Source organism: Eptesicus fuscus, chromosome 14 (assembly GCF_027574615.1).
Source record: "Eptesicus fuscus isolate TK198812 chromosome 14, DD_ASM_mEF_20220401, whole genome shotgun sequence".
Lineage (NCBI taxonomy): Eukaryota > Metazoa > Chordata > Mammalia > Chiroptera > Vespertilionidae > Eptesicus > Eptesicus fuscus.
The window spans coordinates 47,465,191-47,477,685 of NC_072486.1; the positions used below are offsets into that span (position 1 = coordinate 47,465,191).

Consider the following 12,495-nt stretch of genomic DNA (forward strand, 5'->3'; position numbering starts at 1 on the left):
CTGGCTTAGTTTTTTTCAGTTCTGCATAGCTTTTATGGTCGGCCGCTAACTAATATTGTACCCAGAGGTTGGAGAGAATCCAAATGCCCATCAATAAGAAATTCTTGAATAAACAGTGTTACAGCTGCACAGAACAGCTATGAGAAGGAATGAGAAAGATCTCTGTAAGTTGCTGTGGACATGTCCAGAATATATCGTCAAGTAAAAAAAATCAAGGTACAGCACAGTTTGTCTAGTGTGCCACACAAGGGGGGGAAATATCAAGATGTATACATACTTGCTTATATTTTCACAAAGAAACAATGGAAGATGAGAACAAAAACCAGTGAGAACAGCTATCTCTTCAGGGAGAGAGAGAGGCTAGAAGTGGAAACTAGACCTCTCTGAATGTACTGTTTTATAGGGTTTTGTTGTTGTTGTTTTTAATCCTCACTCAATGATATGTTTTATTGATTTGAGAGAAAGAAATATCAATGTGAGAGAGAAACATCAATCGGTTGCCTCCCATACGCACCCCAACCAGGGACTGAACCTGCAACCTAGGTATATGCCCTGACTGGGAATCGAACCCATAACCTTTTTGGTGTACAAAACAATGCTCCAACCAACTGAGCCACCTGGCCAGGGCTACAGTTTTGATTTTGTAAATATTTTACTAAAATTTTTAAAGATCATGTTAATGTCATTAGGAACCAAAATTTTCAGGGTGAGCGAGAAAAGATACAAGTATTAACTCAAAGGATTTAATTTAAATCTTAAATATGAATATAAACTCATGACACTTTCCTTTTTCTAAAAGGTATGTCTTTTATAGCTCCATCCATTGAAAAGACCTAGAAGCAGTGACAACCTATTAGCAGTTAGCATCCTTATCATCCAGACTGTGGTCTCTAAATTCCATTGATTGTGCGCTTGAAATGTCCAAGGTGAACCTGGGATAGTTTGTCATATCAGAAATGGAAAAAAACTCACAGATGTTTGTTGATGTGAAATGACAGAGAACAGATTTGAGGGGGCTCCTGCTGGCCAAAGGAGGGACCATTTGAGCATTAAAAAGAATAATGACTACAGTGGATTGGAGCTCATCAAATATATAACATTCTATGAGTTTGTAATGATAAAAACAAATTCAAAGCCACTTGATTCACTTTGAGGTTTCTAGAGCACTAACTTGTTATTCAAAATTGATGCAGAGAAGCAATTAAGCATTTTTTTTAAAGGCTTTTTATTGATTTTTGGAGAGAGAGAGAAACATCGCTGTGAGAGCAAAACATCAACATTGATTGGCTGTCTCCTGTACACCCCCTACTAGGGATTGAGCCCACAACTCAGGCATGTGCCCTGACTGAGAATCAAATCAGCAACCTTTTGGTGCACGGGAGGACACCTAACCAACTAAGCCACACTGGTCAGGGCAGCAATTAAACATTCTACAAGTCTTGTGTTGTTGATGAATAGAAAGTTCATCCTATGGATGTCTATTAAAAGATCCTTTTCCTTATACCTACCCTTTCCCCTCCTGCTTCTTTCTTTATATGTGTGTATATAAAACCTGAAAGAAAAAGAAAAGTTAAGGTCAGAGCATGTTTAATACATTTCAATCTTGTAGCTCAAAGTGGGATGTTGGAAAGGCAAACTGCCATATGTGCTAAAACCTGTGTCCAGTCTCTGTTGTAACCTGACTGTCTTCGTTGTTTTTTTTTGCAATATGACTATTTTATTTATTTATTTATTTATTATTTATTATTTTTTAAATTTAATAAATCTTTATTGTTCAGATTATTACAATTGTTCCTCTTTTTCCCCCCATAGCTCCTCTCCATCTGGTTCCCACACCACCCTCTGCCCTTACTCCCCCCCGCCCTGCCACTGTCCTCATCCATAGGTGTACGATTTTTGTCCAGTCTCTTCCCGCACCCCCCACACCCTCTCCCCCCCCCCGAGAATTGTCAGTCCACTCCCTTTCTATGCCCCTGATTTTATTATATTCACCAGTTTATTCTGTTCATCAGATTTTTTTATTCACTTGATCTTTAGATTCACTTGTTGATAGATATGTATTTGTTTTTCATAATTTTTATCTTTACCTTTTTCTTCTTCCTCTTCTTAAAGAATACCTTTCAGCATTTCATATAATACTGGTTTGGTGGTGATGAACTCCTTTAGCTTTTTCTTATCTGTGAAGTTCTTTATCTGACCTTCAATTCTGAATGATAGCTTTGCTGAGTAGAGTAGTCTTGGTTGTAGGTTCTTGCTATTCACCACTTTGAATATTTCTTGCTACTCCCGTCTGGCCTGCATAGTTTCTGTTGAGAAATCCGCTGACAGTCGTATGGGTGCTCCCTTGTAGGTAACTAGTAACTGTTTTTCTCTTGTTGCTTTTAATATTCTCTCTTTGTCTTTTGCTCTTGGCATTTTAATTATGATGTGTCCTGGTGTGGTCCTCTTTGGATTCCTTTTGTTTGGAGTTCTCTGCGCTTCCTGGACTTGTAAGTCTGTTTCATTTACCAGGTAGGGGAAGTTTTCTGTCATTATTTCTTCAAATAGGTTTTCAGTATCTTGCTCTCTCTCTTCTTCTGGCACCCCCATAATTCTGATGTTGGTATGCTTAAAGTTGTCTCAGAGGCTCCTTACACTATCTTCATATTTTTGGATTCTTTTTTCTTTTTCCTTTTCCGGTTGAGTGTTTTTTGCTTCTTTGTATTTCAAATCTTTGACTTGATTATTGCGATCCTCTAGTCTGCTGTTAGATCTCTGTATAATATTTCAGTCAGTGTATGCTTAATTTCTAGTTGGTCTTTTTTCATATCCTCGAGGGTCTCGCTAAATTTATTGGCCTTTTCTAGAAAATTCTTGAAAAACCTTATAACCGTGGTTTTGAACTCTATATCCAGTCATTTGCTTTCCTCCGTTTCTTTCATTTGTGATCTGTTCCTTTGTCTCCACATTTTGGCTGCTTCCCTGAGTTGATAGAGTGGCTTTGTGTGCTAGATGTCCTATAGGGCCCAGTGGCTCAGCCTCCCCAGTTACCTGAGGTGGACACTCTTGGTGCACCCCTTTGTGGGCTGTGTGCACAGTCTTGTTGTAATTAAGCCTTGATTGTTGTTGGTATCACTGGGAGCCATGGTCGGCAAACTGCTGCTCGCGAGCCACATGTGGCTCTTTGGCCCCTTGAGTGTGGCTCTTCCACAAAATACCACGGCCTGGGCAAGTCTATTTTGAAGAAGTGGCATTAGAAGAAGTTTCAGTTTAAAAAATTTGGCTCTCAAAAGAAATTTCAATCATTGTACTGTTGTTATTTGGCTCTGTTGACTAATGAGTTTGCCGACCACTGACTGGAAGGAATTGACCCAGGCCAATTGGCTGTGAGAATCCGCTGTGTCTACGCTGAGAGAACTTCTGTGCTGGAGACACCCTTATGAGACAAGACTTGCAAGAGCCTCTGTGCTCAGCTTGGATGGGGCGGAGTCTCAGGGCAGAGCAGATAGCATTGGTTTCCTGTCAGCCCTGCCCTAATAGGTCCCTGTGTCTCAGTGTCCCACGGTAATCGCTGCAAGCACTTCTGAGAGAAAGCTGCCCTCGAGTTCCACCCGCTGCCAGACAGTCCAGTTTCTCCCCGTATGAGTCTAGGTCCCCAGAGTCTCGCCCAGAACTGGAGTTCAGTGCAGTCGGGAGCTTTTGTCTCCCTCCTGCTTGAGAAAGCCAGCCGCGTACTCAGTTGCCCACCCTCTCGCCTCGGTACCTCTGCTTTCTGCAGTTCCCCTGAGTCTCAGTGTGCTTTTCTCTTTCCTGACAGTCCAGTTTCACCCCGTATGAGTCTGGATCCCCAGAGTCTCGCCTGGAACTGGAGTTCAGCACAGTCAGGAGCTTTTGTCTCCCTCCTGCTTGAGAAAGCCAGCCACGCATTCAGTTGCCAGTCCTCTCTGCGCGCACATCTCAGTGCCTCTGCCTCCTGCAGCTCCTCTTGAGTCTCAGTGTGCTTTTCTCTTTCCTTCTAGTTGTAGAATTTCCACTCAGCCAGCCTTCCTGTGGTTCTGGGTGATGTCCGTTTTATCTTTTAGTTGTAGTTTTGAAATTGTTGTGCGAGGCAGCAGTTTAAGTGTTTACCTATGCCGCCATCTTGGTTTCTCCAACCTGACTGTCTTTGGGGCCTTAGTCTTGTTCAAGCTCTTATTTCTGCTTGGGGTATACCTTAGATTTCAGTGGTCTCTGACTCAAAGGCATTGGGAAAACCAGTGAGTTCTCAATTTCTAAGGATAAAGCCATAACCAGCCTATAAGGCTTTTCTGAGAAATAATAGAGAGAGCATGAATTTACTCTCTGGACCTTGTCAGCTTGCCAGCTTGGTCTTTTAGGCCAAGAAAGGTTATATAGGCCTCGGCTGGAACAAGAAGCATAGCTCTTTCTTGCTGACCAGATGAGGCATGTTATAAGCTTCTGGAGGCTGTTCTTTTTTCTTTCTGAAAGAACCTCCAAGGTCTGAGGAACTTATAAACACTATTTTTCCTCACCCCAGCATTCAGAAAACAAAGACCTGTGTAATTTAATAGGCAAAGGTAATACGATGTCTTAGAGAGAGCCTAGAATTGGGAACCTGAAAAATAGGTTTCTGAGGAGTCAGGTCTGCATTTAAACTTACCTAACTTTGTAATTCTGGAAATATATTTGTTTTTTAATTAACATTTAAGAAAAAATTGTTGGTCAATCTTGTTTCTTTGCTTTTTTTTCCTGCTGTATTTTAAAATAAGTCATTGAACATATGGTACTTACCATAAATATTTATTATCTACTAGTGGCCCAGTGCACGAAATTTGTGCATAGGGCGGGGGGAGGGGGGGCCGAATGGTCCCTCAGCCTGACCTGCTCCCTCTCCAATCTGGCATCCCTCTCACAATCCAGAATCACTGGCTCCTAAGCGTTCACCTGCCTGCCTGATGCCTCTAACTGCTCTCCCCTCCTGACATGATCCTCCTAACTGCTCCTCCTGCTGGCCTGATCCCCCTAACTGCTCTCCCCTGCTGGCCTGATCCCCCTAACTGCCTATCTGCTCTCCCCTCCTGGCCTGATCCCCCTAACTGCCTATCTGCTCTCCCTTCCTCTCTGCGCCTTCATACCCCAGTGCAGGAGTGCTGAGAGCTCTCCACTGAGGCCCCGCCCCCGTCCTGATGCCCTGCTCTGGGGGCGGGGGGCGCCACAGCAGCTCATGTCCCGGTTGCGCAAGTCCCCACCCCCGTCCCCGCCCACCAGCTCCTGTGCGCACACAGCCTGGTCGTGACTGTGACACCATTAGGACCAATTAGCATATTACTTCTTTATTATATAGATTTAACTTCTGTGGGCCCTCTCTACTTAAATGAAAGAATATTCCTTATTTCATAAAAAAGCTATGAAACAAAAAATGGAAATATTTTTAAAGTAATTGTGCTAATGAAATGGAAGGTACTATTGATTTTAGATTCTTTTTTGAAAAATATATTTTTATTGATTTCAGAGAGGAAGGGAGAGAGAGAGGGAAACATCAATGAAGAGAGAGAATCATTGATCAGCTGCCTCCTGCATGCCCCCCTATTGGGGATTGAGCCCGCAACCCAGGCATGTGCTCTTGACTGAAATCAAACCCTTCAGTCTGCAGGCCCGTGCTCTATCCACTGTGCCATACTGACTTGGGCGATTTTAGATTATTCATGGGTGTCATCTCCAAAATAAAAATTTGCTTGTTTTGAAATGGGCTCACTGGAAATAGTGAATCAAGCTGAGTACATCATGTAAAAATAAATAAATTTGGCTTCATTTTGAACTAGTTCTCTAGGTGTTGTAAGCATTTTTAAAAGGCTGATTCCATGTTGTTGTTATAGTTAAATTTGGGAACAATATGTAGTATTCAACAAACCAACATGATTATTTTCACTTTCTGATTCAAGTCCCTGAAGGCCATTCTCTTTTCCCCCCTCAAATAGAGCCTGTCATTTCAACATCAGATATTCTGTCTTGGATTAAACAAGAGGAAGAGCCCCAGGTTGGGCCCCCACAGGAGTCCAAGCAGAGTGACATATACAAGGGTACCTATGCTGGTGAGTAATGAATCGAAGAGACCTTCATGCCCAAGTCCAGCTATGCCAGGACTGACTGAAGACACAGCAGTGAAATGAGTTGTGGAGGCAAGGAAGTGAGAGAAGAATGGGAAAAGGGGGAAAATGACATACTCAAGTAAGTTAGAAATGAAACAAATCAAGATACATTTAAAGTGAGAAAACACACTCTTTTTTTAAAAAAAAAAATTGATTTCAGAGAGGAAAGGAGAGGTAGAGAGTGATAGAAACATCAGTGATAAGAGAGAATCATTGATTGGCTGCCTTCTGCACACCCTACACTAAAGATCTAGCCCACTTCCCCGGGCCCCGACCAGGAATCAGACTGTGGTCTCCTGTTTCATACGTCGACGCTCAACCACTGAGCCACGCTGGCCGGGCAAGAAAACACACTCTTAAGTGTAAAGACAAATTAGAATTGTCAGAGGAAGAAAAATAAGTGCATACAGATAGACCGAAAATATGAGGATGGGAAAAGACAGAACAACATTTAAAGATCATGGAGAAAGGATAGAACAAAAGGGGGGAGGGGAGCAGGACAAGCAGTGGAGACAAAAATGTCATTGGGGAAGCACAAATGGGACTAGCGATAAAGAGCTGGACCTCAGGAGAAATGATGAAGGCAAACAGAACAAATTATCTTCTAAGGTAGGTAGCACCATCTTTATTTTGCTATCTGAATTATAGAAGAGAATCTCAAGATCAGATGGTACCTGATTGTTTACATAACTTAATGCAACCTGATTTTTAATAGCCTCTATGCCCTATGTTCTTTTAGAATCTAGGAAATAAGACAGTTTCTGTTCTTCAAGATATTTATATTGGGGACACACATCAATACTAGGCCTGCCTGTTGTTAAGTGTCAGGGGTGAGTGATGGGTGACTTATATTCAAGAAATGAGAAGTTTGGAGAATATGCATCGGTTTTGGTTTACATTTTTAGATAAGGCCTAAAGAAGGATGTGAAGCCAGAACTGGGCCTTGGATGATTGGTGTGAAGTGCTGGGTATAATTCGGAAGAGGTGGATGCATTCTACAAAAGGAAGGACAGAGTAAGCGGAGATGTGAAGCAGAAATGTGTACTTCATTTTCAGGGTCAGTAAAGAGAGAGCTAGCTACCATGAAGGATTTATCTGGCAGAATACAGAGGAATGGGAGTAGATTAATGAGTTTAGGCCTGTCACAATAGGCAACAGAGACTCTTTCAAAGTTTGTGAGCAAAGGAGGAACATAATGAAAGTAATGCTGGGAAGATTGATGTCAAGGTTGTTCCTTTCCAAACAGGGAGCATTGAAGATGTTCAGTGTAAATTCTCTGATGATTTGCCTCAGGGACCATGGATGGCTTGATGATTATCTCAGCCCTACACTGAGCTTCTTATCGGAGCCAACTGAGAGCTCAGAGCAGTCTGTGAGAGCTGGGGAGGAACTCTCAGTTGCTGTGAGAATTTGATGGGTATGACTCTGAGTCCTTTCTTTCAGATGAACAGCTTGTCATCAAAGCCGAAGGCCTCGCCAGAGCCTCCTTGTGCCCCGAGGTTCCTGTCACCTTCTCTTCTCCACCAGCAGCAGCAGCAAAGGATACTTTTTCAGATGTGGCTTTCAAAGGCCAGCAACCTGCATCCATGACACCTTTTGTACATCCAGCCACTGACCTGGCAGAAGCCTCTGAGGGACAAGTGACGTTCACTCAGTTGGGTAGCTACCCCCTGCCGCCCCCTGCTGGAGAGCAGATGTATTCATGCCACCACTGTGGCAAGAGCCTCAGCCAAGACATGTTGCTGACCCACCAGTGTAGCCACACTGGTGAGCACCCCTTATCCTGTGCCCAGTGTCCCAAGCACTTTTCTCAGCAAGCCGAGCTCGGCAGCAACCCCCAGGCCCATGCCAGTGAGACGCCCCCCACCTGCCCGCACTGCGCCAGGACTTTTACTCACCCGTCAAGACTCACCTACCACCTCCGAGTCCATAGCAGCACTGAGCGCCCTTTCCCCTGTCCTGATTGCCCCAAGCGCTTTGCAGACCAGGCCCGCCTCACAAACCACCGGCGAGCTCACGCCAGTGAGAGGCCCTTCCGCTGCACGCAGTGTGGCCGGAGCTTCAGCCTGAAAATCAGCCTCCTGCTCCACCAGCGCGGGCATGCGCAGGAGCGGCCTTTCTCCTGCCCGCAGTGTGGCATTGACTTCAATGGCCACTCAGCCCTGATCCGACACCAGATGATCCACACAGGCGAGCGTCCTTACCCGTGCACAGACTGCAGTAAGAGCTTTATGCGCAAGGAGCACCTGCTGAACCACCGGCGGCTGCACACTGGAGAGCGGCCCTTCAGCTGCACGCAATGCGGCAAGAGCTTCATCCGCAAGCACCACCTCATGAAGCACCAGCGCATCCATACGGGCGAGCGGCCCTACCCCTGTGCCTACTGCGGCAAGAGCTTCCGCTACAAACAGACGCTTAAGGACCACTTACGTTCAGGCCACAATGGAGGCTGTGGGGGTGAGAGTGACCCATCTGGACAGCCGCCTGACCCCCCAGGTCCTCTCTTAACGGGGCTCGAAACCTCTGGCCTAGGCGTTAACACTGAAGGTCTAGAGGCCAATCAGTGGTATGGGGAAGGTAGTGGAGGGGGTGTTTTGTGAACCTCACTCCCGGTTATCCATGCTTACCCAGGACAAGAGAAAGGGACATGAGCTCCTCCACTCCGGAAGTAATCACTATTGATTGACACATTGATGCATTTGGGGTCCTGTACACTTGATTAGAGACATGCTTGAGTTTGGGAACTTCACAGCATTACAAGTATACCACTTTTTTTTTTATAACATAATATTTTTTTATTTCAGAGAGGAAGGAAGAGAGAGGGAACTTCAATGATGAGAGAGAATCATTGATTGGCTGCCTCCTGCATGCCTCTCACTGAGGATGGAGCCTGCAACCCAGGCATGTGCCCTGACCAGGAATTGAACCGTGAGCTCCTAATTCATAGGTCAATACTCAACCACTGAGCCACCCTGGCCAGGCCAAGAATAGCACATTTTGAAACACAGAAAGAGCCCAGCATCCCCATCTTTTAAAAAAATGAGACCTAAGCAGAAGTTGCAGAGAGATAGGAAAACATGATTTGGCCTTTGGTAATTCATCACAGGGTAATAGATTGAGAATGATTGCAGCTCTGGGTAGAGACAGGCACATGGGAAGAACCTCCAAAGCTTGAAGCTCATCTGAGGCAGAGCCTTAGACCCCTGATGATAATACAGTTGTTAGAAGAATGCTCAAGCCTCGGTCCATATTCCTGCTCCTTCCAATACTAGCTAAAGTCCACTCCTGTGCTAATGGACTGCCTCTTCCCAAATGATAGCTCAATATGGCCTTCCTAGACTAATTCTTTTAAAGTACATTTTGTTAAATATTGGGTGAGCAAGAAATCTGACTTTAAAAGCTTCTTAAGGAGAACAGTGCTTAACTTTCACCAGCTTGATTTGCAGCATTAAGCCTCTTACTGGCATTTAAACTGCTAGAAACCTTTGCCGAGGTCCTGGTTTAAAATGTTTGGAACAGTGTTCTCAGCCCCAGCTATAAAATCTAGAAATTGCAGAGAAATGACAAAACAGCCTAACATTTATGCCTGAACCACGTTTCTTAGAGGTACTTACTTCCAGTTCTTATTATTTATAAGCCAATAAGATGGCTTGTCCATTTCTAGTGTCTGATATTCTTGACAGCCCTCAGCAGAAAAAAATCACTTTCCAGAAGCATTATGGAGTTTCAGAAAAGCTGGGTGCACTGGCACACCCAGCTTTCGTCTCCTCAGTAGTGAGGTGCTGGTGTGATAATGCAACTTTCTTGAGCCATTAGAAAATATTCACCCATCTGGCCATTCCGGAGTTGGCAGTGGACGGATTGAGGGACTTCATAGATCACTGAGAGCTAAGCACCAGATGCAGACAGGGATAGCCTCTTCCTGCTGGTTTTGCTTTCAGGGACCGTGGCTACCATGTGTCCTTTTGTTGGGGTCATTCATTCCCCTGGGAGTCTCTGAGCCTTGTGCTGCTCCTAAGTGGCTTTGCAATTGGGTGTAAGTCCCTTTCTTTTCCTTTACAGATCTCATATTTTCATCTGCGAAGTGAGGCTGGTGAAAGAGAAAAAGCTTCTAAGAAAAATTTTTTTTATATCTTGTGATACATTGCTTCTTTTGCCAAAATCCTATCTCTGTCTCTGGCTTCTATCCAGGCAAAGCCAAATAAGAAGCAAAATCAAAGCAGAGACATTCCTGCTGAAACTTGACTGAAATCAGTTTGATTTGTTATGTTACTCCTGCTTGGAGCCTGAGGTGGAAGGCAGAGAATACAGATACCCTAAGTATTAGGCAGAAAAGCTGATTATTATATCCACACTCTTTTGTTTCCCCTGATCTTCCTGGGATGCCTGGAAACAAGGTCTATGAGTAATTAGGACACTTTGTTGATGAAGTAGTAAGGGAAGGACCCATTTTTTCCTTATCACCTAGCACCGCCTTTACCCTGCCTGGTTGTGCATAACCACACAGGAAAAAGCGTCATTACCCCAGCCAGCTTTGCCCCTGGGAAGGCTCTGTCTGAACATGCTGCTCTTCAGGATAATCACAGTGATAGCATCTACTCTGTGATAGTCACAGTACCAGGAATTGTGGGAGACCTCTAAGAAATGTTTGTGAGACCATAAGAATGTGAAGGTGATGAAGAAACCCGGGGGTATAGAACAAACCAAGACAGATGAGGAACAGAATGCTGGCATATTGGGAGCTTTCTAACTAGGATCTAGACTCATACTATGAGAAAATTGGGGGTTCTGGGAATTCTAGTTTCACAGGTGACCCACCAGGAACTTGAGTGTGAGATCCAGCTCTGGTTTTCACCCTGATCTTAAAGAAAAGGGAGAAGAATTAAAAGTACTACCTTTAGGTGGTACGTTCCCTTTTCTGAACAGATTTAACCTTTTGCACTCGGATGTCGAGTGTGACTCGACACGGTTAGCATCGGTAGCAGGAATCGAGAAAAAAGCAAGCGAGTGCAAAGGGTTAAGCATTTAACCACAGTATGCTGGAGAAGGAATTCTAGGTATGATGTTGGACTAGGTAATATGGAAAATTCTTTTTACTCAGTGATTTACTGAGGATATGGAGCTTACTAACAAAAGACCTGTGGGTTAAAATGCCACAGATAGATCCCACAGTCCCTTCTTCAAGGAACTGTAGTCAGCAGGGTCCCAATCCATGGGAAGAAATAAACACAGTTTAGATAGCAATGAAGCGGAGTGAAAGGGGTGGGCAGGACCATGCCAGAAAGATGGAAGTAGGGGTTTTCCTAATCTTTGGCCCTGGTACACACTAGATGTTCAACTATGGTGCATTCTGGTCTCTCCCTCCACCAGGTAGAACTCCAGGCCATCTCCAAATTGGAGAGTTTGTTTGCCTAAAATTCAAGAATGGGTGAGTAAAATGGATCAGTGGAAAAGATTTCAGTGTATGGAGAAGCTAGGTCCAGCCAGGGCTCCTGAGCGAAACCAGGCATTTAACTCAGCAGTTAAAGAAGTACCTTCAGATTGGGTGTCATGGGCAGATTTGATAGCAAAGAGGAAAAGCCAGAAACATGCTCATTAGGCTGCCCTCTGGACTAAGAAATCTGTATTATCACATAAATGGGCACCATCTCGCCAGAGTGGATCGAGGTGTTGACTGTAACCAGATTCACTCTGCTTACTAGGTTTTTCATTGTCACCATAATGTGAACCTATGGTTCAGCCACAGATGTGAAAATAAATGGAAGTTTATCTAGAAAGTGAAAGCTGATGACTGCTTCTTTCTGCTGGATATTTGATGTTGGCAACACCATAGCTGGGCTCTGGCTAGAACAGTGCTTTATATAACTTCCCTCATCAGGAACAGCCCGCAGAGTTCCCACTGAAGGGCTGATGGGCTGCTCTTTGGAGCATTTTTGAGAGATTGAGTCTCCCTGCCTATCTCAACCAGGACCAGACCCTATGCCCTTCTGGGGAATAACAGATGCTCACTGTCTGCAGAGGCCTTGTTGGTATAAAGGACCCACGTTCCTTTATCTGTTCATTCTAAATGGTATGGAGAATCCAAATTTCTTTTTTTCTCCCTGACCAGAATCGAACCCTCAACCTTTCCGTTCACAGGCCAAAATTCTAACCACAAGAAAACTGGCTAAGGCAGAACCCAAGTTTCTGCTCGGATTTCTCTTGAGGAAGGGCAGGAAAGCACCCCATCCCTTCCTCCATGTTGTAGCTTCCCTCAACAGCTAGCACCCAAGGGCTGCTCAGTAGCAATGAATAAAAGCATCTTCCCACAAGGCTCTCATAGACCAGGGGCTCTGTTATCTTCAAATACATGTTTTGTCTGTGTGCT

At 44.4% G+C, this 12,495-nt stretch overlaps 1 protein-coding gene across 1 annotated transcript in view; it reads left to right on the forward strand.

The window, feature by feature from the left end:
• The window catches only part of ZNF398 (zinc finger protein 398), a 29,615-nt gene extending 20,887 nt beyond the window's left edge, over positions 1 to 8,728 (forward strand). The window contains exons 5-6 of the mRNA XM_054726391.1: positions 5,958 to 6,071; positions 7,572 to 8,728. Of these exons, the coding sequence (XP_054582366.1) occupies positions 5,958 to 6,071; positions 7,572 to 8,728 (1,271 nt within the window). The remainder of the gene's footprint in view (positions 1 to 5,957; positions 6,072 to 7,571) is intronic.
• The last annotated feature ends 3,767 nt before the right edge of the window (positions 8,729 to 12,495 follow it).